General features: G+C 41.2%; 1 protein-coding gene across 2 annotated transcripts in view; it reads left to right on the top strand.

The window, feature by feature from the left end:
* Window positions 1-25,269, top strand: part of ZSWIM8 (zinc finger SWIM-type containing 8) — a 153,982-nt gene that overhangs the window by 42,556 nt on the left and 86,157 nt on the right. For both annotated transcript variants that reach the window (XM_089680183.1, XM_089680182.1), the window contains exons 4-10: window positions 4,641-4,813; window positions 8,309-8,416; window positions 8,755-8,836; window positions 9,306-9,426; window positions 11,290-11,491; window positions 21,814-21,989; window positions 22,878-23,928. In XM_089680183.1, the coding sequence (XP_089536309.1) occupies window positions 4,641-4,813; window positions 8,309-8,416; window positions 8,755-8,836; window positions 9,306-9,426; window positions 11,290-11,491; window positions 21,814-21,989; window positions 22,878-23,928 (1,913 nt within the window). The remainder of the gene's footprint in view (window positions 1-4,640; window positions 4,814-8,308; window positions 8,417-8,754; window positions 8,837-9,305; window positions 9,427-11,289; window positions 11,492-21,813; window positions 21,990-22,877; window positions 23,929-25,269) is intronic.

Raw genomic sequence — 25,269 nt, 5'->3', positions numbered from 1 at the left:
GTTCATTTATCAAAAACAGTCAAATATCGCACTAGGTTTTTGTGCCCTCTTTTACTTTTATAATAAAAAATATTACAAAAAAAAGCGTTTTTTTACTCAGGTGCATCATCTATACCAGTGATCATTAATTTGTGATCTGCCTGACTTTTTCTGCTCATTTTTATTTGTTAGTGTATTTTATGTGTGGCCCAAGACAATTCTTCTTTTTCCAATGTGGCTCAGGAAAGTCAAAAGGTTGGACATCACTGCTGTATTCCATGAAGGTTAAATAAAGGGTTGTCATACTCCTTATTTCATTCTTTATGTTGGATATTTGTTATTTTGGCCAAATCTTGTATGTTGAAGGGGAAAGTTTAACCGTTACCCCTCCAGCATTGTACCGGTACGTTCCTGGATTGGACGGGTAATATCTCGGTCATCCCTGCAGCTGCAGCAACGATCAAGAGATCAATTTTTTTACGGTCTGTGAATCCCTTCACAGTAAAAGTATTCCTAGTGGCTAGCAAGCCACTAGATTACTTTTACAGGCGGGAGATGGAGGTACCACCTGACCCACCCAACTGTCATCCCCCCACCCTCCCTTGGCCACCTCTTTTACAGGGCTCTCCCATGTGATCAGGGAGCCTGGTAACCATGTGACTGGAGGCACCCTGTTCCTGAGACACAGTAATATAATTGCGCGATGTCAGAATCTGGAAGCGATGAGGATTTTGTTACTTCTGATTTCAGTCTTCTGTAAACAAGCCATTATCGGCTTGTAAAAGCATCAGAACAAACTGATCCTGGTTTGATCAAAAGCTTTGGAGGCCAGAGGAGAGAGATGAGATCTAATAGACCCCAGATCTATTCATTAAGAGTACCTGTCACTACCCATGCTATCACAAGGGATGTTGTTCATCCCTTGTGATAGCAATAAAAGAGATTAAAAGTAAAATTAAAGATACAGTTTAAAAATGTAAAAATAAAATAATTAAAAACGTTTAAAGTGACCCTTGTCCCCCCTGCTCACGTGTAAATACGAACATGGAAAAAGGATTGGCAGGCATATATAAATGCACAACATGTGAGGGAAGTAATATTAGCACCTCTGTAACCTGAAAAGGCTTTTACAATGTTGCTCATAAAGTTTTTAACTACCGTAGACTGGTGCCGTTCCATGGGCGGCAGTTTTAAAGTGTGACAAATTTGGTATCTATCTACATAGTGTAACATTATCTTTTATTTTTACCAAACAAATGGGTATTTATATTGTGTTTTTGTGCATTAAAGTTCATTAAAGTGAATTTTTTCCCAAATAATTGCATTTTGAAAGACTGCTGCGCAAAATTGTGAGATATAAAAACATGTAACACTCATCAATTTATTCTCTAGGGCCTTTCCTTAAAATATATAATGTTTTTAAGTAGTTCTCTATCAAAAGTTTTTTCTATATGTAGGAGAGAAATTTCTGAATCGGCCCAGACTGGAAGTGGTTAAAGTAGATGTTTATCTAGGCTGACTGTTTAAACAGATATCTATGGTTTAGTTTCATATAGGCACTTGACTGGCAGCTGATCTCACTTTTCTTTTTACTATGGGAGCAGTTTGAAAGGATTCTTTAAACTAGACAGACTCTGCCACTTGCCCATTCAGCAAGTAGTGATGAGGGCCACCTTTCACCCACTGTCAAGGTATACTAACCCATTCACTCTTACTAATTCTTCAGGAGCTCACCCTTCGTATGCTCTGAAATCAGATGATTTTGGAGCCTATTGAGGTGGATGGTGTTACTGCCCACCCCAAGTGACAGTCTGTAGGTCTGGCAATTGGCTGCTCAGGCCTATACACTGTTGCATGGGGAAACCACCTTTTTCCCCCTACCTGAAAGATCTATTCTGTTAGAGTAAGAAAGGAAGATATGTGAAGGAGCTCTGAGATGGTGAGGGAGTGTAGATGAGTTAATATACCTTGCTGGGAAGGTGAGCTATCACCTTGAACGGGTAAAGTGAGCCTGTCCAAATATATGAGGTGGTTTGTTAAATAACAAGTCCTCTTCATTCAACAAAATCTGTGTTCTGCTTCAGACTGTTTTGCAGTGCACGGGCATTCTTTTATATTGGTTGTCCGCGTCTTAGAAATGACCTCATGGGTCAAGAGTATGTGTAGAAAGGCCAAAGATGACTCATTGCTTCTCACTTACTATTTTAAGTCACACAAATTATGATGTCTGTGGATACATATTAGAAAAATGATATATAAAGTGCATAACATGAACACACAGTTGTCAAATTACCTATGCTCTATTGAGAATCTAAGAGCAAGCAGCAAAAGCAAAAAAATAATGGTATAGAATGGCATAGTAACCAGCATTTTTTTTTTTTTAATAACATGACACCAATTTGTTCTTAACTTTTATGAGGTCACACTAATCGATGTAATAAAAATGTTTTTTTTACATTGTTGTGTATATCACAGCATTGCTTGGATCTAAATATCTCTTTAGACGTCTTCTGTATCAGTTACAAACACACGTTTACCATTTCCCAATTTTGTCAAATACTCCAAAGTCTATACAGTTCCCAGGTTCTGATGGAAGGGAAGTGTCAAAGGGCATTGACTGTTTTGTCCTATCCCAGTATGAAGTCATTAAAAACCACTTGGACCCTGCGATTATTGAGGTAGCGCTTCTATTAAAGCCAGCCATACATGGATTGAAATTCTGCCGATTCAGCAGGATACAGTCGAATTTAGATCTATGAATGGGCAGGGATGTTGTACAGAAGTCGATCTACCAATCAATTTCTCTACAACCACTCTTTAGGCTTTTTCCCTGCTCAATCAGCATCGCCGGCTATAGTTGGCAGCGCTGATCAGTGTGTTCTAACAATGGGGAAGTCTTGCCACTAACAAAATACAATAGCTCAAGTGGCGAGGATTCCGCAGTGTGGATGAGGGAATAAAGTCTTTTTTTTTTTTTTTGTTCAAACTACCCAACCCACAATGTACTCCTTTATGGGCTTTGTAAGTTCTTAGCATCTCTTTAGACGTGTCAGTCTTTGGTGGAGAGGTTTTATCATTCTCCTTTCCCAGGGATAAGAATAAAGGAAAACTGAATGCTCCAGTGCAGGGAAAACACCCTTTAATCAATAAAATATCAATAAAATTTGCTTCTAGAGAAGTGACTTGATCAAACAGAGCATATCAACAAGTAAATCCATTCCCACCAGATGTTAGTTTTTCCTCATCTGTACTGTAAGCTATCATTTTTTTTAAAATGCTTGCATAAGAGATATTGAGCATTGGCGAAAGGCTGTAAACGTTACTGACCTAACCAGGGGTGAAAAAATGCCAATAATTGTTCAGAAGGGCCAAGTTGGCAAATTGGAAGAAAAGTACTGCCACTGGAGGTGCATTTTATTGATAAAAGGGTTTTTTTTGCTTTTGTCTGCAGCGTGCTCTGTTTTGGTTTATTCTTACTCCCAGTTATTTGTAATATGGACATATACTGTTCACAGAGCCTTCAGGAATGAGCAGACAGTCTTAGCTGCGAGTTAGCCATGTCACACTTGAAAATTCTGTCTTCCCCAGTGATATAGGCTTTCATGCTTAGTTCCATACCGCTTTCTACTTTATTGGACAGCACAGTGGCTAAATGGTTAGCACTTCCACCTGGCAGTACTAGGGTCGTTGGTTAGAATTCCAGCCATGGCACCACCTGCCTGGAGTTTGCATGTTCTCCCTGTGCCTGAGTGGGTTTCCTCCGGGTACTCCGGTTTCCTCCCACACTCCAAAGACATGCTGGTAGGTTAATTGGATCCTGTCTAAATTGGCCCTAATATGTGCATGTATGAATGTAAGTTAGGGACCTTAGATTGTACACCCCTTGAGGGTAAGGGACTGATGTGAATGTACAATATATATATATGTAAAGCGTTGTGTAAATTGACGGCACTATAGAAGTACCTGAAATAAATCAATACATTTGCTAGCTGCTTTTGTATATTTAATGCCCATGTCATTCAGTCATTGAATGTTTCTCCCACATGATCTTTAGTGAGTATATATGCCTTTTTTTAGACTTGGTTGTCCTAAAACTAACTTGCAAGAACATTAGTCTGCTAAAACATTCAATTTTCTATTTCATTTCTGTGGGGTCATAGTTGGGCTTTTGTCTCCCCTATTTGCTAGTACGTGTCTCTATTAGGGATGAGCTCAGGTGTATTCAGAAACATGTCCGAACACATGTGAGTTATTCCGCTGTGAAGCTGTTAAAGTGGATAGCCATTCAAATGCAATGGAGTCATGCCCTGCCCTGCAGCTACACATATGCAAGTAGATATATATGTGCGGCTAGAGGGCAGGGAATTTCTCCACCGCCTATGATTGGCTATCCAGTTTGATGGCTTCCTGGCAGATAGCTCAGGCAGGGTTGGGACACGCCTGAGCTCATCACTGGTTGCTGTAGCTCTTGTGACTTGATTGATAAAACACAGAAAGGATCAGCTCCGTTACATAGAGAGTTGCTTACAAATTGTAAATAACAATGAAGAGAATTTGAATTGGAGTTGAATTTGGGCTGTTTATTCTTTGTGGGGCTTCATTTTTTGTTTTATATAGTACCTCGAACAATAGTAAGTATTTCCTATTTTCATTCTTTGCAGGTTTCCACTTGAGCGCTACAGTGGTACCACCACAAATGCTGCCTCAAAAAGGGGCCTACAATGTAGCTGTGATGTTTGACCGCTGCCGAATTACATCATGCAGTTGTACCTGTGGAGCTGGAGCCAAGTGGTGTTCCCACGTTGTTGCCCTCTGCCTCTTTCGCATTCACAATGTTCGTAACCTGCAGTAAGGGGGAGGCTTGAATACAACTTCCACCACTTTGTACTGTTTGAAAAAGGTCGGAATGAATGAGCAAGAGTATAGGTATAGATACAGGAACTATGCCAGCAAGTAGACACGTAGCTGTGAAATAAAAAGAGCCAGCCAACTAGAAAAGTAAACTGTTCCAAAAAAATGAATAAACCGGTTATTTTTTTTCTTTTGTTCTTTTGGTGTGTAATAAAGAAGACAAGTCTTTTTATCCCAAATCTTTCTTAATTTTAGCATTTTCCTTTTGTATACAATAATTTCCAATAGTTCTATACATAGTACAGGATTCCTTTTTATACATTTGTTTTTGGTGATTTTTTACTTTCTTTTTAGTTAAAGCGGAAGTAAAACGGGGGGAAAAACACTAAATTTTGCCTACAGGTAGGGTTTTTAAATAAATCAAATACACACCTGCGCTACAAAGTAATTGAATAAATACGTAAATGGAGCCAGTTGATGCCACAAAGTTCAGAAGTATGCTGAATGGTAAAAGCCCCACGGGGTGCAGTGCTACATCACCAACAGTTGAACTGAATGTGCAAACCCAACAATATATAAAGACAGTCCAGCATTAATTTTAGTGCATAAAAGTCCAGTACAGTAAAGTGCTCAGTGCTTGTGTTATTCCCAAATGCAAGGTCTGTGACTTGTGTCAAAATTCATCCAGTGGGATAGTGGTGTTCTCAGAAGTGCTGCCTGGGTGTGCTCCAGGTGCCCCCAGCTTCTCCCACATTCACCAGGCACTATTGACTACTTGTTTTGTCAAGTGAGTTCAATCAATTGTTTGTAACACCCAGGGATGTGCTTTGCTGTTGGTGCGCATGTACCATACAAGGTAAAACGATCAATGTCAAGGAGAGCGCTTGCCATAGTGAATAGAAGAAAAGCCAGTCTACTTATACCGCATATGTGATACACGCAAACCAACATCAAAGCATATCCCTGTCAGTTTTAAATGCTTGATTTGACTCATTTAACAAAACAAGGAGTCAGTAGTGTCTGCTGAGTGTGGGAGAAGTTGGGGGCACCTGGAGCACACCTGGGCAGCACGTTTGACAACACCACCATTCCATTTTGAGTGAATTTTGATGCAAGTCACGGATTTTGCACTTCAGAGTAACACAAACACTGAGCACTTTACTGTACTGGACTTTTAAGTACTATTGTGCTGTTGGACTGTTTCAATATATTGTTTGGTTTGCACATTGAGTTTAACTGTTGGTGACATAGCACTGTACCCCCTGTGAGGTTTTTACTGTTTCAGTCTTTAGAATGCTTCAGCAGTTTGTGGCAGCAGCTGAATGTATTTATTTTGTAGCGTGGTTGTGTAGTTATGTTTTCCTCCATTTGGATGGATTTTGACACAAATCACAGATTTTGCGTTTGGGAATAACACAAACACTGGGCACTTTACTGTACTGGACTTTTATGCATTTTTTAATGCTGGACTATTTGTTATATAGTGGATATAAAAAGCCCACACACACAACATAAGACAAAGATAAATCATTTCAGAATTTTTTCCACTTTTATTGTGACCTATAAACTGTACAACTCAGTTGAACATCAAACTGAAATCTTTTAGGTGGAGGGAAGTAAAAATAAAAAACTAAAATTATATGGCTGCATAAGTCTGCACACCCTTAAACTAATACTTTGTTGAAGCACCTTTTGATTTTATTACAGCACTCTTTTTGGGTATGAGTCTGTCAGCATGGCACATCTTGACTTGGCAATATTTGCCCACTCTTCCTTGCAAAAACTCCAGATCTGTCAGATTGCGAGGGCATCTCCTGTGCACAGCCCTCTTCAGATCACCCCACAGATGTTCGATCGGGTTCAGGTCTGAGCTCTGGCTGGGCCATTCCAAAACTTTAATCTTCTTCTGGTGAAGCCATTCCTTTGTTGATTTGGGTCATTGTCATGAAGTTTCTCTTCAGCTTTATAGCAGAAGCCTGAAGGTTTTGTGCCAATATTGACTGGTATTTGGAAATGTTCATAACTCCCTCTACCTTGACTAAGGCCCCAGTTCCAGCTGAAGAAAAACAGTCCAAAAGCATAATGCTGCCACCACCATGCTTCACTGTGGATATGGTGTTCTTTTGGTGATGTGCAGTGTTGTTTTTGCACCAAACATATCTTTTGGAATTATGGCCAAAAAGTTCAACCTTGATTTCATCAGACCATAACACAGTTTCCCACATGCTTTTGGGAGACTTCAGATGTGGTTTTTTTTTCAAAATTTAGACCAGTTTTCTTCTCGTCTTTTCATCAATTTTGGAGGGATGTCCAGTTCTTGGTAATGTTACTGTTGCTCCATATTTTTTCCTCTTGATGACTGTCTTCCTTGTATTCCATGGTATAGCTAATGCCTTGGAAATTCATTTGTACCCTTCTCCTGACTGACACGTTTTAACAATGAGATCCCTCTGATGCTTTGGAAGCTCTCTGCGGACCATAGCTTTTGCTGTAGGATGCGACTAAGAAAATGTCAGGAAAGACCTAGAACAGCTGAACTTTTATTTGTGGTTAATCAGAGGCACTTTAAGTGATGGCAGGTGTGTACTGACTCCTATTTAACATGATTTTGAATGTAATTGCTTAATTCTGAACACAGCTACATGCTCCGTTATAAAAGGGTGTGCACACGTATGCAATCACATTATTTTAGTTTTTTATGTTTACTTTCCCCCCCATAAAGATTTGTTTGTTTTTCAATTGAGTTGTACAGTTTATAGGTTACATTAAAGGTGGAAAAGTTCTGAAATTATTTATCTTTGTCTAATTTTTTTACATCACAGAAACCTGACATTTTACCAGGGGTGTGTTGACTTTTTATATCCACTGTATAGCTGGGTTTACACATTCAGTTCAGCTGTTGGTGACGTAGCGCTGCACCCCCTGTAGATTTTTACTATGTTAGGTAGCATATTTTGGTTGAATAGAATTTAAGTCTTTTCTACTAAAAACATTTGCTTACCTGCTAGCTTTTTTTTTAGGTCTGTACACTGACTGCAGCGCATGCACAATACAGTGTACAGACTGGCATCTTACATGGAAATGTAGCTGGGTGCTGTAATAATGTCACTCTCATGTGAATATGCTGGAGTAACATCATCAGTGCCTGTCCAATAGGATAAGCAAGAATACAATGCACCCAGAAGAAGAGGAAGGACATAGCAGTAGTGAGAATGGAGAGGATGTTGAGAATTTGGACCTCACAAAGTTGGAGGAAAGCAAAACCAAAGGTAGGTGTGTCATATTGTGCAAGTATGTGCGTACTTGCACTTTATGGCAAATCATGGCAGTTCCACCATTATTTACTTCTGCTTTAAGTGGGTTAAGTGCATAGTATGGCACTTGTACATGCCTCACAATAGATAAGTCATGTTTTTATGTTGTTTTTTTATGGTTACATAAATGATCTGAAGTATCTGTAAAATTCTACTCCACACAGGCATCAGCTGTCTGTTTAAGAGCCCCAGTTTCAGAATCCTTATCTCGGCTGCAGAGAGATCAGCTACAAAAGTTTGCCCAGTATCTTATCAGCGAGCTGCCACAACAAGTGAGTATACAGTCCTAAGCACATATCACTATGTATAAATCACTTGTATAGTTATGCTTGGATACATGTTTTTCATTCAGTATTTTGCAACCTTTTTAAGGAACTGCATCATCAGGGCTTGTGCTTGTCAATTTATGTCAATTTGACATCAGTTTGAGATGCTTCTGAGATCATTCAGAATTCATTGACAGGTGCACATCACCTGAAGTTGACTTCCTTCAAGTGGGTTTTGCATTTCTATACACTGGTGCAAGAATGCAAAACCTGCTTGAAGCAAACAAGCGCAACAACACAGGCTTATAGTAACATGTTGTTTATTTGAATTTCCTGTTATTCAGATCCTCCCCACTGCTCAACGCCTTTTGGATGAACTGCTCTCTTCTCAATCAACTGCCATTAATACAGTGTGTGGAGCGCCAGGTATCCGTGATCCTCAGCAATATAGAGCAATTGTGTATCTGTGTGGAAACTGAAGTGCATGGTGCTGTTTTTTTCTGTCATCTTTTAATGCTAAGTTGTTTCCTATCCATATACTGTGTAAGCAGAGCTTTAAAATATAACTCCGCATTGTGGCACCATCCCAAAAGGAACTAAATATGTGTACAAAAAAGAGAATGGGTCACCACCTCTATTGCTAGATGTCTACTTCCCATCATAATGCCAAGTAGTCATTAAGTCTTGTGGCACAGCGGAAATCAGTAATATAAAAAGGGGTTGGTGACATGGATACATTTGACACTCTGCACCACACAGTAACCAGCAAAGAGGGAATTCTAGCATTGACATTCTATGGCATGATTTTATAGGGCTAATAAAGAGTAGTGGACTGAAAATTAACATCCATTTTATAGTGAACTACTGACTGACTTTTTTTTTTTTTTTATTCCAGACCCCACAGCTGGACCCTCTGCATCTGACCAGAGCACCTGGTATCTGGATGAATCCACTTTGAGTGATAACATTAAGAAGACCCTTCATAAATTTTGTGGCCCTTCTCCTGTTGTTTTCAGGTATTTTCAAAAATATTCAGCACTTTACACAATATATACTTGCACTAGCCAAATAAAGAACCTAACAAATGTAAGAATGTAAACTGCATATTTATATTTATATGTGGTCTACATGCAGGAGTTCGATAAAATTATGGAAACACCAGGTAAAAGAACAAAATTGCTACCTAATATGATGTTGGACCGCCCTTGACAAGAAAGCCTAAATTCTCCTAGGAACTGACAAATATAACTCTTGGATGGTGGATAATGGATTCTGATACCAATTTTCATGCAAAAATCATATCATTTTTCGTAGAGATGCCAGAGTTGTAAAATAAACCTGAACCTTAGGGATGGTGCGACTTCATCTGCATGCTCATCAAACTACGATTTGACAACACCAGCTGTGTGAATTGGAGCAATATTGTCTTGGTAAATGGCGCGTCTTCCAGAAACAATTTCTGCACCATGGGGTGCACATGGTTGGCCAGAATTTGTACAAAATTGCTGGTATTGACTCTACCTTTCAAGGTGATGATGAGGCCTGTAGAATATCAAGATATGGCTGCCCAAACTATGATTGCCCCGCCACCATGCTTTACCGTTGTCACAAGACAGTCCTGGTCCTAAGCTTGGGATGGTGTTTGCTACACATAAACTCGTCCGGTGGTTGAGAACAGTGTGAAACGCGATTCATGAGATCATATGATTTATGGGTGTTGAACCACCATCTCCTTTTCTGAGCCTTAATATCGGTCATTAGTTTGCCCATTGCAGCTCACCCGTGAATGTTTTGCTTATGGAGTTCCTTCCGCACAGTTTTTTTAGACACAGGCTTTGGAAGACTGACATTGAGCTCTGCAGTTAGTTTTGCAGCATTTGTGTTCCTATTCCAGGTCACAACCCTGCACAATGTCCTTTTGTCTCTTTCGGTGTGACAGGATTAGGGCACTGTGACAGAAGGGGGGGGTAGCTTCAGAGGAGGGGTGCAGCATGAAAAGAGGGGTGCAGCAACACAGGAGGAGTGCAGTGTCAGTCTGATCACACACACCTTGGGAAGCACCAGTCCTCCCAGATCGCACCTGTCCTGCAGCGGCTCCTCCAGATGGTGTCAGTGTAGAGTATCTGGTGCCAGGAGGGGTAGCTGTGTCCCAGGCATGAGATCTCAGGTGGCAGCTGCAGCACAGAGTGAGGAAGGGGATTTTTCTCCTTCTGTTCTTCTTTCTCCCCCTGGCCATTCTTTACTGGAGCCTGCATGACAGCGGGCCCTGACTGCTGCCAGCACACCTGGATCCGCCCACCTCTCTGACTTTTGCATCCTTGCAGGACCTCTATGACAGCGGGACATGCAGAGCGCCCCACCTACCTACTCTTTGGTCTACCACTCCAGTAGTCTAGTAAACTGCAGGCGAACTAAGACTGCCACGCTGCACCCTCTCTCCTACCGGGAACAGCATGGAAGTTTTAGTTTGCCTGCTGGGGGGCACGGAAGACAAGCATTATAAAAATCCACATCCCCAGTAAGTGGCTGGGGGTGCAGATTTTACCGCCCCCACCAGCCCCACGCCCGAAGGAGGCTGCCTATGCTATCTGATGCTGGCACCTGCCCAGCTTGCAACGCACACAGTGAATGACGAAAGTGATGCTTTCCACCTGTTAGCTAGATGCCTCATCACACAGTGGAAGCAAAAGAATGTTACATCACTTCCCTTTCACACCTGCAAATCATGAAGTGTTTCCATATTTTCCTACAACCCCTGTACTTCAACCTCCTATTAATGGCTAACACTTTTATTATGGTAAAATTCCCATTCCAAAAACAATTTGTAACTGTTTAATTGGTCTTTCAAACATAATGTTTACTTTGTTGCCCTTTAACAGTGATGTCAACTCCATGTACCTCTCATCTACTGAACCACCAGCTGCAGCAGAATGGGCTTGTCTCCTGCGCCCTTTACGTGGAAGGGAACCTGAAGGTATCTGGAATCTTTTGTCCATTGTTCGGGAGATGTTCAAGAGACGGGACACCAATGCAGCCCCTTTACTTGAGATCCTTACAGACCAGTGTCTCACTTATGAACAGGTATGGGTCATGTGCCAGGAAGCATCTCAAACTGCTTGTGTGCACCAAAGACTGATCAGTTCTCAGTCTTCAGTGAGCAGAGACATTGTGACTATGAGTCACTGGCTCTCTGCTTTGTCTCTCCGCTCTGTCCTTCCATCTCTCACCGGAGTACTGGGCTGTGGAGGGGGCGTAAGCAGCTGGCTCAGGCTCTCAGGAGCTTGCTGACAGGCTGAGCCAGCTGCCAGTCAGGAAACTGGGTGGATCCCAACTTTAAAGTCGGGATCTCTCCAGAGCCTGGACCAGATCAGTGATGTCAGCCAACAGCAGGGTAAGGGTCGTAGGAGTGCAGAACTATGTGCACTCCTGTGACCTACAGAAGACGTAGAGTCAAAAGAGAGTTGGCCCTACTTCTCCTTTAACGCTTTTCTGTATATTACTATTAAAATATATATATATATATATATATATATATAACAAGTTACAGTACATCCAACATAAAGCAAGAAAAAACAGTCAGTCAAGTGAGCAGTACTGTACCATGTACAATTTCAGGGTATGAAGAACTTCAGACCAAAAGGGAATAACCCTAGGACCTGTCCAACACGTGTATAAAGGATCCCAGGTGTATCCGGTTGCTGGGCCAAGTAGGATCTCGCTCCGCTTATATCAGAGAGAGCTTCAGTGGGTATAGTAAGCCCTGTGTAAAAACTTGACCTGTATGAGTTTATCTCTGGAGGAGATAACCAGCTTAGGACACTGTTCCAAAGCATCCTCCCTGTTTTTCTCATCTAAAGAGGGGATATCTTCCTTCCATGTCACCCACAGCTCCTCAATCTTAGGGGGGTTGACACACAGCAATGCTGCTTAAAGGACAGATATTGGTTCTTTCAGATATCCCTGGACCAGCAGCTCCTCAGGGTGCGTCTGGAGTATAGGTGGTTGTGGAAACTGCGTCCTGGCCATATGTCTTAGCTGGAAATACCTGAACAGCATCCCTTGCGTGAGGTAAAATTGCTGAGAGAGCCGAGGGAAAGACCGCAAGACCCCAGAGGGACTAATATCAGTCGGTGTCTTGATGCCACATCTCACCCACAATTGGGGATTGAGCAAAAGTGGGTAAGTGTAGAATTCCCCCAGAGAGGTTGGGCTGGTGACAAATAATCAGGTTGTACAAACCAACATTGAACCATCGGCCAAACCCTCAACATAGCTTGCATCAGGCCTGGAACAGTGTCATATGCTCTACATTCCCGATATGATATGTTATGAAGGTCAGCTATGGAGCCCAAAAAGGCTGCTTCCAAACAAGACAGCAGAATTGGACCTAAAGCCACCAAACCACCAATAGTCCGTTACCAGTGGTACACTTAAAAGTTTGGAAGGACAAATCCTCCCATTTTTCTGCCTATTATTACGGTTTCATTTTTACGAATAGTTGAAATAAATCATATCTTTAACTTTAGATCACATTATCATAAATGCAATCTTAACTGCATGAGAACATCAGTGACTGAATGTCTACCTAATTTTCCTGGGCAGTTGTAACTGTCACAGAATAAGATGGCACACAAAAGAAAATCATTTTGGCTTTAATCATATCTGTTTTACCACAACACATCATGTGCAGAGTGTTGCAGTGCTGTTTATGTTGAATAACACCCCTTTTTGTCACCATGCATGTACATTTTAGTGCACCACAACACGCAGGTGTAAACCATCTGTGTGTTCTGATGTGTCTTGTTGAGAATTCAAAATGAATGTGCTGCCTTAATGCAAAAAGCTATATAATGCATGTTTATACGCATGTGGTAACATACCACTGCACTCTGAATCCACCCTTTTCAAATAGCTTTTAATATAATTCTCCTGGTGGGATCCACATACCCTATAGGTGACCACTTAATAGAACAAAAAAAAGCATCTAGCTGTCCATGACAAAGCACTCCTCATCACACATAGAGATTTTCCAACATGTAAAATATTTGAGGGACCTGAAGTCTCTTATTTTCTCTGTGGAGGAGGCAAAAAGGATCACTACAGCATGCCACCTGCCATGGGTCTACCTCATTTATAGTACAGGTTGCATTACTTTTTAATTATGCTGTTGGCTTTTTATTTGTACTACAAGCATATTTATATATGAGAAACATAATGGACCATATATTGATGAGTTTTTCTTTTTTTTTTTTTTGTATAATCTAATTTAACAGAAAATTAATAGTGTCTTAGTACAGAAAAGTATTGTAAAGCAAAGCCAAATGTACAGGTGTAAATATGCATTTTAAAATAATCAAATACAATTATTACACTTATACGTGGTACCTGTATATGTATGTGTGTATGTATATATATATATATGTGTGTGTGTGTGTGTGTGTGTGTGTGTGTGTGTACAGTTGCAAGAAAAAGTATGTGAACCCCTTGGGATTACGTGGAGTTTTGCATGAATTGGGCATAAAATGTGCTCTGAACATCATCTAAGTCACAACAATAGAAGAACACAGTCTGCTGAACATAATACTACACAAACATTAGATGTTGCCATGGTTTAATTGCACATAACATGTAAACATTCACAGTGCAGGGAGGAAAAAGTATGTGAACCTTTGGACTTAATAACTGGTTGACCCTCCTTTGTCAGCAATAACCTCAACCAAACGTTTCTTGTAGTTGCAGATCAGACCTGCACAACGATCTGGAGTAATTTTGGACCACTCCTCTTCACAAAACTGTTTCAGTGTAGCAATATTCTTGGGATGTCTGGTGTGAATCGCTCTCTTAAGGTCATGCCACAGCATTTCAATCAGGTTGAGATCAGGACTCTGACTGGGCCACTCCAGAAGGCGTAATCTGTGCTGTTGCAGCCATTGTTTTGTTGAAGTACTTGTATGCTTTGGGTCATTGTCCTGTTGCATCACCCATCCTCTGCGGAGCTTCAGTTGGCGGACAGATGGTCGTACGTTTTCCTGCAAAATGTCTTGATAAACTCTGGAATTCATTTTCCCATCAATGACAACAATCCGTCCAGGCCCTGAGGCAGCAAAGCAGCCCCAAACCATGATCCTCCCTCCGCCATGTTTTACAGTGGGGATGAGGTTTTGATGTTGGTGTGCTGTGCCTTTTTTTCTCCACACATAGTGTTGTGTGTTCTTCCCAAACAACTCACTCTTGGTTTCATCTGTCCACAGTATATTTTGCCAGTAGTGCTGTGGAACATCCAGGTGCTCTTTTGCAAACTTCAAACGTGCTGCAATATTCTTTTTGGACAGCAATGGCTTCCTTCGTGATGTCCTCCCATGTACTCCATTCTTGTTTAATGTTTTCCTTATTGTAGATGTGTCAACAAAAATGTTAGCATGTGCCAGAGATTTCTGTAGGTCTTTAGCTGACACTCTGGGATTCTTCTTTACCTCATGCAGCATTCTGCGCTGTGCTCTTGAAGTCATTTTTACAGGACAACCACGCCTAGGGAGAGTAGCAACAGTGCTAAACTTTCTCCATTTGTAGACAGTCTGTCTTACCATGGACACATAAACATCAAGGCTTTTGGAGATACTTTTGTAACCCTTTCCAGCTTCATGCAAGTCAACAATTCTTGATCGTATGTCTTCTGAGAGCTCTTTTCTGCAAGGCATGGTTCACATCAGACAGTGCTTCTTGAAACCAGTAAACCCAAAACAGGTGTGTGTTTTTTAAGGGCAGGACAGCTGTCAGCAACACATTCAATATCAACACACTGATTGGAGTCAAGGTGGGCTCACTCCTGGCTCCAATTAGCTCTGGGAGAAGTCATTAAGCTAGGGCCTCACATACTTTTTCCTCCCTGCACTGTGAATGTTTACATGTTATGTGCAATTAAACCATGGCAACATCTAATGTTTGTGTAGTATTATGTTCAGCAGACTGTGTTCTTCTATTGTTGTGACTTAGATGACGTTCAGAGCACATTTTATGCTCAATTCATGCAAAACTCAACGTAATCCCAAGGGGTTCACATACTTTTTCTTGCAACTGTATGTATGTATATATGTGTATGTGTATATATATATATATATATATATATATATATATATATATATAAAAAATTTTCAATAGTTTGTCACATTAATTTGTAACAATATATTCTTAATATCATATATATTTTTATTAATAACATTTTTTTATATCATGCAATTGTGCTATTTCTAAACATCATTGATTTTAATTACTGTATGTATTATCGTTATCGATTATTTGTGAACAAGGAACATTGGATTCCCTTTGGAATAGCAACCATCCTGCAAGGCAATAATTACTTGGTTTTCTGGCTTTTTCTAAAATAACACATAATATGCATGTGTTTTTCAGGCTCTTTTGGTTTTGTTATGTTTTCCACCAGCAGTGTCAGGTCCTCTGTTAATTTAAAATGGACTGTAACCCTTTTTGGTCAGTTTAGTTTTCCATTCTGGCACCTCCTGTTTGCACACATCATTTCTGTTCTGCTTCACGTGTGGGTCTCAGTACATTGATACTTCTGCTCATAGCTGTTTGAGTGCATTCCAGATGGTTTTGCTTCCCCATTCAGCAGTTTAGCTCTCTGTAGGAAGTATCAGTGGTCAGACGAATGATCAAATTAGAGATGGGAGACATAGGGGTAACAGGTACATTGTATTTTAAAGTATATTATAATATATTATACTCTAGAGCAGGGGTGGGCAAACTTTTTGACTTGAGGGCCGCAATGGGTTCATATATTGGACCCGGGGGCCGGACCAAGAGTAGATGAATGATGTGTATGTGTCATCCATAGTAAGTATAGTAATATTCCCCCATAGTAAGCATAGTAATTAATCCCCCATAGTAATTAATCCCCCATATAGTAATTCATCCCCCATATAGTAATTCATCCCCCATATAGTAATTCATCCCCCATATAGTAATTCATCCCCCATAGTAATTCATCCCCCATATAGTAATTCGTCCCCCATATAGTAATTCGTCCCCCATATAGTAATTCGTCCCCCATAGTAATTCATCCCCCCTATAGTAATTCATCCCCCATAGTAATTCATCCCCCATATAGTAATTCATCCCCCATAGTAATTCATCCCCCACATAGTAATTCATCCCCCACATAGTAATTCATCCCCCATATTAATTCATCCCCCATATTAATTCATCCCCCATATAGTAATTCATCCCCCATATAGTAAGTCCTCCATATAGTAATTCATTCCCCATATAGTAAGTCCTCCATATAGTAATTCATTCCCCATATAGTAAGTCCCCCATATAGTAATTCATCCCCCATATAGTAAGTCCTCCATATAGTAATTAATTCCCCATATAGTAAGTCCCCCATATAGTAATTCATCCCCCATATAGTAAGTCCTCCATATAGTAATTCATTCCCCATATAGTAAGTCCTCCATATAGTAATTCATTCCCCATATAGTAAGTCCCCCATATAGTAATTCATTCCCCATATAGTAAGTCCTCCATATAGTAATTAATTCCCCATATAGTAAGTCCCCCATATAGTAAGTCCCCCATATAGTAATTCATTCCCCATATAGTAAGTCCCCCCTATAGTAATTCATCCCCCATATAGTAAGTCCCCCCCCTGTGTCAATTCACTTACCTTTGGTCCGCGCGTTCCTCTCGTATTCCCGCGCCGTTCTGGTCTTCAGGGAGGACTGTGAGAGGAGTTCGTCACGCTGCCCCGCCTACATCCTGGCTGCCCCGCCTACATCCTGACAGCTGCAGAGTCCTGACGTCCGAGAGGAGGGAGGGGGGCGGCCATCCGAGAGGGGGGGCGGCCATCCGAGAGGAGAGGAGGGGAGAGGAGGGAGGGGAGCGGGCGCCCGGCACACAGGAGAGCCGCATCTAAATTTGTAAAGAGCCGCGGCTTGCCGACCACTGGCCTTGCGGGAGCCTAGCTCCGCGGGCCGGATTAAAAGGTCCGCCGGGCCGTATACGGCCCGCGGGCCGTAGTTTGCCCATTGCTGCTCTAGAGTGTGAACTATATTTCTTTTTAATAATATTATTAATGGAAACAGGTGTACCTGAAGGTGCTTTAAACATTTGTCTTAATTTTAATGGTGAGGTGAATTATATTTTCACCTTACATGCTTGCAGCTAAGTGTATTTTGATTGTGTATTTTGATGTATGACAACTGAAGCTGGTCATTGAGGTGGTGAACCACTGCTCCTGAGGGGTTAATCTTTGTTGTAGCTCCTCCTCCTATTTTGGAGAAAGAGGAACTTTGTATCAGCTGATGGTGTGGTGTGATAGTGTTGTTTAAACAGCTATTGTTTGGTGCACTAGTCAGCTCTGTAGTAGGGGTATAGCCCTCAGAACACATTAACTGGTGTGGGCACCGAGGGGTTCCATCCAGGACATTGTATGGGACATTTGGTCCTTGGTCTGGGGTCAACATTGTGACTTGAGTTTTATTTTGAGCTCCCTAACGTAAGGCCTTATACACAGTGGGCATCAAAAACTCCACTTTTAAGGGCTTTTGTCTTTTTTTTTTTTTTTCTGTTTCCTGCCTCTAAACATCCCTCCATGCTAGCCTATATGTCCTTGTCCACATAGGCGTTTACAGGTATTTAGAGGCAGAAAAAACCATCACTTGCATGTTTAGCACAGGAGTGTTTCGGAAGAAAAAAAACACTGAATGCACCTAAACGGGCCATAACGCTAGGCACCTTTAGCACTTGAGCGTTTATTTCAGTGGCCAGAATGACTTAATATTCTGACCAATGAAATAAATGAACGCCTGATGCGTCTGAATGTGCTTAAGTGCTTTTTTAATCCTGCTTTTCTCCTGCCAGGGCTTCAGAAGAGCTGTGCAAATGCCCAGTGTGCATGAGGTCTATATGTGTATTTGTTGTGTTAGTAAATGGTGCTTGTGATAATGCACAAGGCTGGTATGTCCTTTCTTTTGTTTTGTTATTTAAAGCGAAAGATCTTCCCAGTTTGAAGAGGGCAGCAAAGCCTGAAGTTTTACTCGGCACCTAACAGAATTTTTTTGACAATTTTTTCCTTTTGCCATTAGTTTTCACTGCTGAGGACAGTTCATTTTGTTGCATATCACTTTAGTGCTGATGAGTTGTTTCTTTTACATGTGCTTTAGGACAAAATGATTGAAAGTATATACAGGAAGATAAATAAACAAAGACAGAAGTAGAGAAGATAAAAAGGGAAAAATACATTTGGGGGTAAAAAGAAGAGAGATAAGTCCCTAAGTAAGAAAGCTTTTTAGAAAATGCTTGTTGTTTGCTAGCTAAGAGGCCTCTTGGAGGTTTGTTGGCTGCTAGGACCTTTTGTTTAGTAGTAATTTGTGTGTTGAATATTAATGAAGTTGTGACAGTATTTCATTCCATTGTAGGAAAACATTGACATCAGGAGAATCCTTGAAACCAATCTAGTACATGTAAATGCATTTATTCTGTGTACATGGATTTTTACTGACTATTTCATCTACAGTTTTTATTTGATTTAGGCAGCTGAGAGGGGGAAATTGAGAGTGTTGCTAAAAGCTTTTTTTTCAAGTTTTGAATAGAGTAGAGAGGGCCTTAGAATACCTGTCAGGATTTTATTGCTGCCATTAGCAAGCTTCATCCTCTCTATTTGTCCTGTTTACCGTTACCATTGAAAGTGAAATTAAATCCCAAATTATGGGTTGTCTCCAGAAAAGCAATAAAGGAGAAATCTTCCAATTGGGACACTAGCTCTGGCGACACTGATGATACGCGGGGATTCCTTCACTTTGGAGGGATTTCCTTTCACTTCCTGTTTTGGCTATTGGACAGGAACTGAAGGGAAGTGGCAGGGAGTGAAGGAAAGGAAGGAAGTACCGTATATCCCACACTTACTCTATCCAAAAAAAAAAGAAAAAGGTTTTGCATTTAGCTATTCTTGAAAGTTGATCCAGGAATGCAGAATAACACCAGTTTAGAAATGTTATCAAGTACATGCCTGCTTGTGTAAAAAAAAGATCAATATCTTCTCTCAGAAAGTTAAAATATGTGCAAAAGCCATTTGTATTAATTTTGATAGATTTGGGAATGGTTTAAATAAAAAGAGAGTGTAAAAGTCAATTTAATTATCACTGAAACAAATGCCCCCATTACAAAATTTCCCCTCTGTTCCTTTTCTGGTGACATCTTTAAAATGTTGGATTTTCCAATTACTTTCTATTCTGGGGAGAGTGGTCAACAGGACTAATAGGGTGAACCTGCCTAGTGGGGCACAGATGGCAGAAAATAACTGGCAAAGGCCCCAGCCCTTCCATACTCTATCTAAACCAAAACTCCTTAGGTAGATGTATGCAGCACACGTTATCTGGTAATATAACAAAGGAACACAAGTTCAGGTTTATTCAATTAAAAAAACAGTACTTTCACACAAGGAGCAAAACAACAATATGCACTACATTGTCACTTGCACAAAAATTCCTGAGTTTTGGCACTGTGTGCACAGAAAGGGGGGGGGGAGAGTTCTATGCAAATTACCCTTTCTCTTTCTCAAGCTTGTTACATGTGCCTGTAGGCTGCATCTCTATGCACAGACATTTGTCTCATCCACACATCGACTGCTGTAGAGGAATTGCTGAGGTGGTACAGGGAGCGAAAGGGCTCTGAATATATTCACTCCTTGGAGGATGCAGCAGCTGTGACTGACACCCCTTGTATCCCAGGAGGCACGGGGTAGAATGATCACCCATGTCCTGTCCCAGTCTAGCCACTTCTGTCCTCTGCCCTGGATGAGCTTGCCCCTTTCACTACATACAGAATCAGGCCCCGACCCTCACAACCCTGGCAAACAGACGATAACAAAAAAACACAGATGGCTCTTGAGTGTCTCATGCGTAAGACTAAGTCTTACAAAGACTTCAACCATTACAAAATTGCCCTCCAAAAATGCAATTTCTTCCTCCACACTGCCAAGCAGACCTATTTTATCACTCTCATTAACACCTCATCCAATTCTCATCAACTTTTCTCTACCTTTTAACTCTCTAATTCATCCTCCACCCACTAACTCACTCACTGCCCAGGAGATCGCCAATCACTTAGACAATAAGAACGTTGCAATTCGAGTTTAAATCTCCACTCTGTAGATAACTCCCCCACTTAACATCCCATGCCCACAGGTACACTCAACACTTCCCTTAGTCAACCCTGCTACTGTAGAAGAGGTTGCTAAATTGTTTTTTATAACTCCCACCTAACTACCTGTCCCCTGGACCCTATTCCCTCTCAAATACTGCGGTCACCCTTTGGCTTTATCCTACATTCTTTAACTCACATCTTCAATCTCTCCCTTTCTTCTTCCACCTTCTCCAACACTCTAAAACATGCACTAGTCACCTCCATACTTAAATATCCTTCTTTGGACCCCACGAATCTTAACCTACGACCATCACCTTGCTCCCCTTTTTCTCCAGACTCCTTGAACACCTGGTCTACAACCGACTGAGTGACCTCAACACCCAACAGAAACTGCTCTCCTAAAATTCACAAACGATTTACTAACAGCTGAAACTAATGAACACTATTCTGTACTCCTACTTCTGGACCTTTCGGCTGCCTTTGACATGGTTGACCACCCCCTCCGCCTCAAAAAACGTACCTTTGGTCTCTGTGACTTTGTTCTTTGTTGGTTCTCATCCTACCTATCCCACTGCACCTTTAGTGTCACTTACAGTTCTACTTCCTCCTCTCCTCTTCCTTTCTCTATTGGGGTCCCCCAAGGTTCTGTTCTTGGACCACTCCTATTTTCAATCTACTTCCTCCCTGGGTCAGCTAATAGCCTCCCTTGGTTTTCAATATCATTTCTATGCTAACGACACCCAAATCTATCTCTCGGCTTACATCGTCGGTCTCCTCACACATCACTAACTTACAGATGGACATATCAGTCTGGATGTCACACCACTTCCTCGAACTCAATCTATCCAAAACCGAGCTCTTAATATTTCCTCCCCCACATCCTCCTTCCTCTGACTTCTCTGCCAAGATCAATGGCACAACCATCAACCCGTCCCCGCATACCAGGGCACTAGGTGTAATCCTGGACTCTGAACTCTCCTTTCGGCCCCACATCAAATCACTTTCCAAAGCTTGCAGGAGGACTATTCCACTTCTGTGATTCAGCTGTATGCTTGAGAATACTAAGACCTTGTTGCCCAATACCTGTAGCCCTGGAGTACTATTTTCTGCAGTATTTCAAACTTACGTGACTAAAAAGAATACAACTTATTTTATCTGTCCGTATGTAATTTAAGCACTTTAAATAATTTAATAATGCCTTGTTTTATAAATGCAGCATTTTACTTTGGTTTCCTTTGTAGATTACAGGGTGGTGGTACAATGTTCGCACTTCAGCCTCTCACAGCAGTGCTAGTGGTCATACTGGTCGCAGTAATGGTCAGTCAGAAGTTGCCGCTCATGCATGTGCCAGTATGTGTGATGAAATGGTTGTCCTTTGGAGGCTGGCCGTTCTAGACCCTACCATCAGTCCCCAAAGGTAAGTGATATTCTTAATTTGTTTGTTAAAATGTATATTTTTTTTTAAATAAATCTAATGTAATCTGCCAAGCTTCCCTCATCTTTCTGGTATTTTCTGCCATTATCTGTCCCTCTTTCTGGTATTTTCTGCCATTGTCTGTCCCTCTTTCTCTTGCAAGCTATCTGTTCTTTTAAAGTGCAAGCACAATTTGACAGCATACTGATTTTATCCCATGCTGTCAATGTACGACATTCACTTGCTGCTATACATGTCCCTAGGCAGATTTTTTTCTGGAAGCAGAATCTCATTTGTGTAGTAGTTATTATGATCAGGCTTATTGATCATCAGGTATGTCGCCTGTACAGCCACTATTAATACAACTATTATTTGCTGAATCTGACTAGTGTAACTACGGTGATGTTAGAGGTAGTTAATGTTTCTAATATTTTCTAAAGGGTAATTAGTAGGGGCAGGTAGAAAAATGGTCTTATTTGTCTCCTTTTGGTATGTTAAATATAAAACTAAGACATTTTGTTATATAGCTTTTGAAAAAAAATAATTACCTGCTGATGCAGTAAAAAATTCAGAGAGCCTCTAACTTTTTGTAGTGAGCTAGCAGTGCTGCACTAAAATTTGATCAGGCTTGCCCACGTTCTGTCTGTGAACGCTAGAACACTGCATCCCTATTTAATGGAGATTGGAAGACGAGGAGTTGTTTTATAGTCTTGGCAAACTTCCCGTCCTAGGGGGACATCACAGATACAGGAGAATAAGTATTGTCACCCTAGGACTGAAAGTGTGTTGCTGGCAGAATCAACAGGTAAACTTTTACACTGATGTTGTCTGTGTATTCTTCTTAATCACAGCTTTTTTAATACCTTGTTGTTCATTTGCTATCTGTAACAGACGGAGGGACCTTTGCGCCCAGCTACGTCAGTGGCAGCTAAAAGTGATTGAGAACGTTAAGAGGGGTCAACACAAAAAGTCTTTAGATAAACTCTTCCAAGGCTTCAAACCAGCAGTGGAGGCATGTTATTTTAATTGGGAACAAGCATACCCCATCCCTGGAATCACTTACTGCAGCACTGACAAAAAGAACTCTTTCTCCTGGGTTAAAGCCTTTCAACAGAGAAGCTGTCGACTACAGTGCACGGAAGCTGTGTGTGAAGGTGGTCGGGCACAAGGGCATGAGAGCTGCCTGCTTTTTGGAGACAGATCACGTCCCTCTTCTCAGGAAATGTCTGTACGGCCGAAAGAGCTTGTGGGAAAGAGGAAAGTTGCTTCTGAAGTACCTCAAAGGGTGTTAAGAAGACTTTCTGCAGAAGGGGGAGAAAAAAACATATATAAGTCCACTGTTACCAAAACAAAGATTCCAGCAAGTAAGTGTATGGCCAGTAAGCACAGTGGCAAGCGTCGAATGAGCAGTGAAGACAGTTCATTGGAGCCAGACATGGCTGAAATGAGTCTTGACGATAGCAGCATGGCACTTGGAGCTGAAGCCAGCAATACCTTTAGCTTCATAGAATCCCCTCTAAGTAGAAGGTATCGAGACAACTTTGAAGACGAAGGAGGTGTGTATTATTCAGAAAACCTAGATCCTTCAGTCATTGTCAGTCAACCAATGCCTAAGGTTGATGCTGATCTGATGACAGAAGTTTCAGCTGCTGCTGGAAGTGGAGAGGAAGACCCGATTGTTGCAGATGATGTGGAAGGTAAAAGCCTCAAACCAGAAGAAGTAGGTGAAAATGGAGCAGCTGGTGGTGATCAAGGCGAAAGCAAAGGCACAGAGGAAGGTGAGACCCATGAAAAGGGCGAGGAGGAAGATGACTATCAGGCTTACTACTTAAACCCTCAAGAGGCAGCTAAGAATGAAGATGGGAAGGTAGAGGAGGGGACTGAAGAAGAGCAAGATATATTTGCAGGAATAAAACCTCTTGACCAGGAAAATAGAATGGAGGTAATCATTTAATACAGTACTGATTTATTAATTTAAAGCTAAAGTTTAGCTAAAAAAATGTATCTACAGCTTTAGTTACATTACTTACCTGTAATGAAGAATGTCCCACAATGGGCAGGCTGCTGGACTTTGTAAAAATCTTCACCGCAGGGCTGCACTGTCCTCTTCCTATTGGTGACCTTTGAGCGCTGGGGGGGGGGGGGGTTAAAGGCTTCAGATCACCAGGCTCAGCTGCACTAAAGAAGACCGGACAGGGACCCACCCTCTCCTTCATTTAAAAAAAAAGTTGTTTCACGGATTATGCTGCCTGTAACATCATTTGTGAATGGGAGAGAATCTTGTGACTGACCACTCTCCCCCATTCACAGATTGTGTTATCACAGATAACACACAGATTTCGTGAAATCAGTGAAAGAACTTTTCTCAGGAGAGGGTAGGAAGGGTCTTGTCCCTATCAGATCATCTTTAGTGCTGCTGAAAAAAATCATAGTCTGGCATAACACACTGTCTCTGAAGACTTCCAGTCATGAGTAATTACATGCTGTATGAGGAATTTTTTCCTCTTCTGTGCTGATGAAACTGTGTGTGCATTTTTTCCTTGAGGTTGCTTTAACTACTAGGAATCATGTGAACAATTAATTCTCACTCCCCTTTTTATATTGTCTTTACTTCTATAATGTATAGGATTACAGGCTGGGCATATAAGATATGACTCCATCATATAGACTATAAGACAGCCCATAGTAGATTTGATTTTCTTTACTTCAACCACGGGTGGAAGGAAAAAAATTTGCTCAATTTCCCCGTCAACACAATCATTGTTTATGGTGGAATGCCTCCCACAGCGCTATTGTGTTCTACTGGCAGGGGGTGTTGGGAGCCTTCCCGGCCAACAGAACACAATGAATACTGTTAGCAGCTATAGCTGCTGGCAGTGATTACATGTAGAAAAATCTGACAGGCTGGTTGTACCCAAGTTGATAAATTGGTCGACTTGGGTACAATCAGCCTCCCTATACCTGGAATGTATCTTGGCCAGTCCCTGTTGATCCAGCCAAACTTCGATCCATGTATTGGCTGGCTTTAAGCTTCTTGCTACATCTAGTTTCATTCTTAGCCTGCTTTGCACATTTGCTCTGACAGCTCTGTTAGGGTGCTTTACCTTTACCAGGAAACATCTCTTTTTATTTTTGCTTGGGGCTGTACTAATTTTACATTTCCCAGTGTTTATTTGGCAAGGACTCTGATCTAATATTTCTGCCTTGCGTTCCATCCCTATATCCGCTATTTACTGTCCTTTGCTGGGTCTCTGGTGCATTATGTGTTGTATGTATGCATGCG

The sequence above is a fragment of the Staurois parvus genome, unplaced genomic scaffold, assembly GCF_062004578.1.
Source record: "Staurois parvus isolate SC_StPar_1 unplaced genomic scaffold, SC_StPar_1.0 ptg000236l, whole genome shotgun sequence".
NCBI lineage: Eukaryota > Metazoa > Chordata > Amphibia > Anura > Ranidae > Staurois > Staurois parvus.
This window is presented reverse-complemented; position numbering and strand designations above follow the sequence as displayed.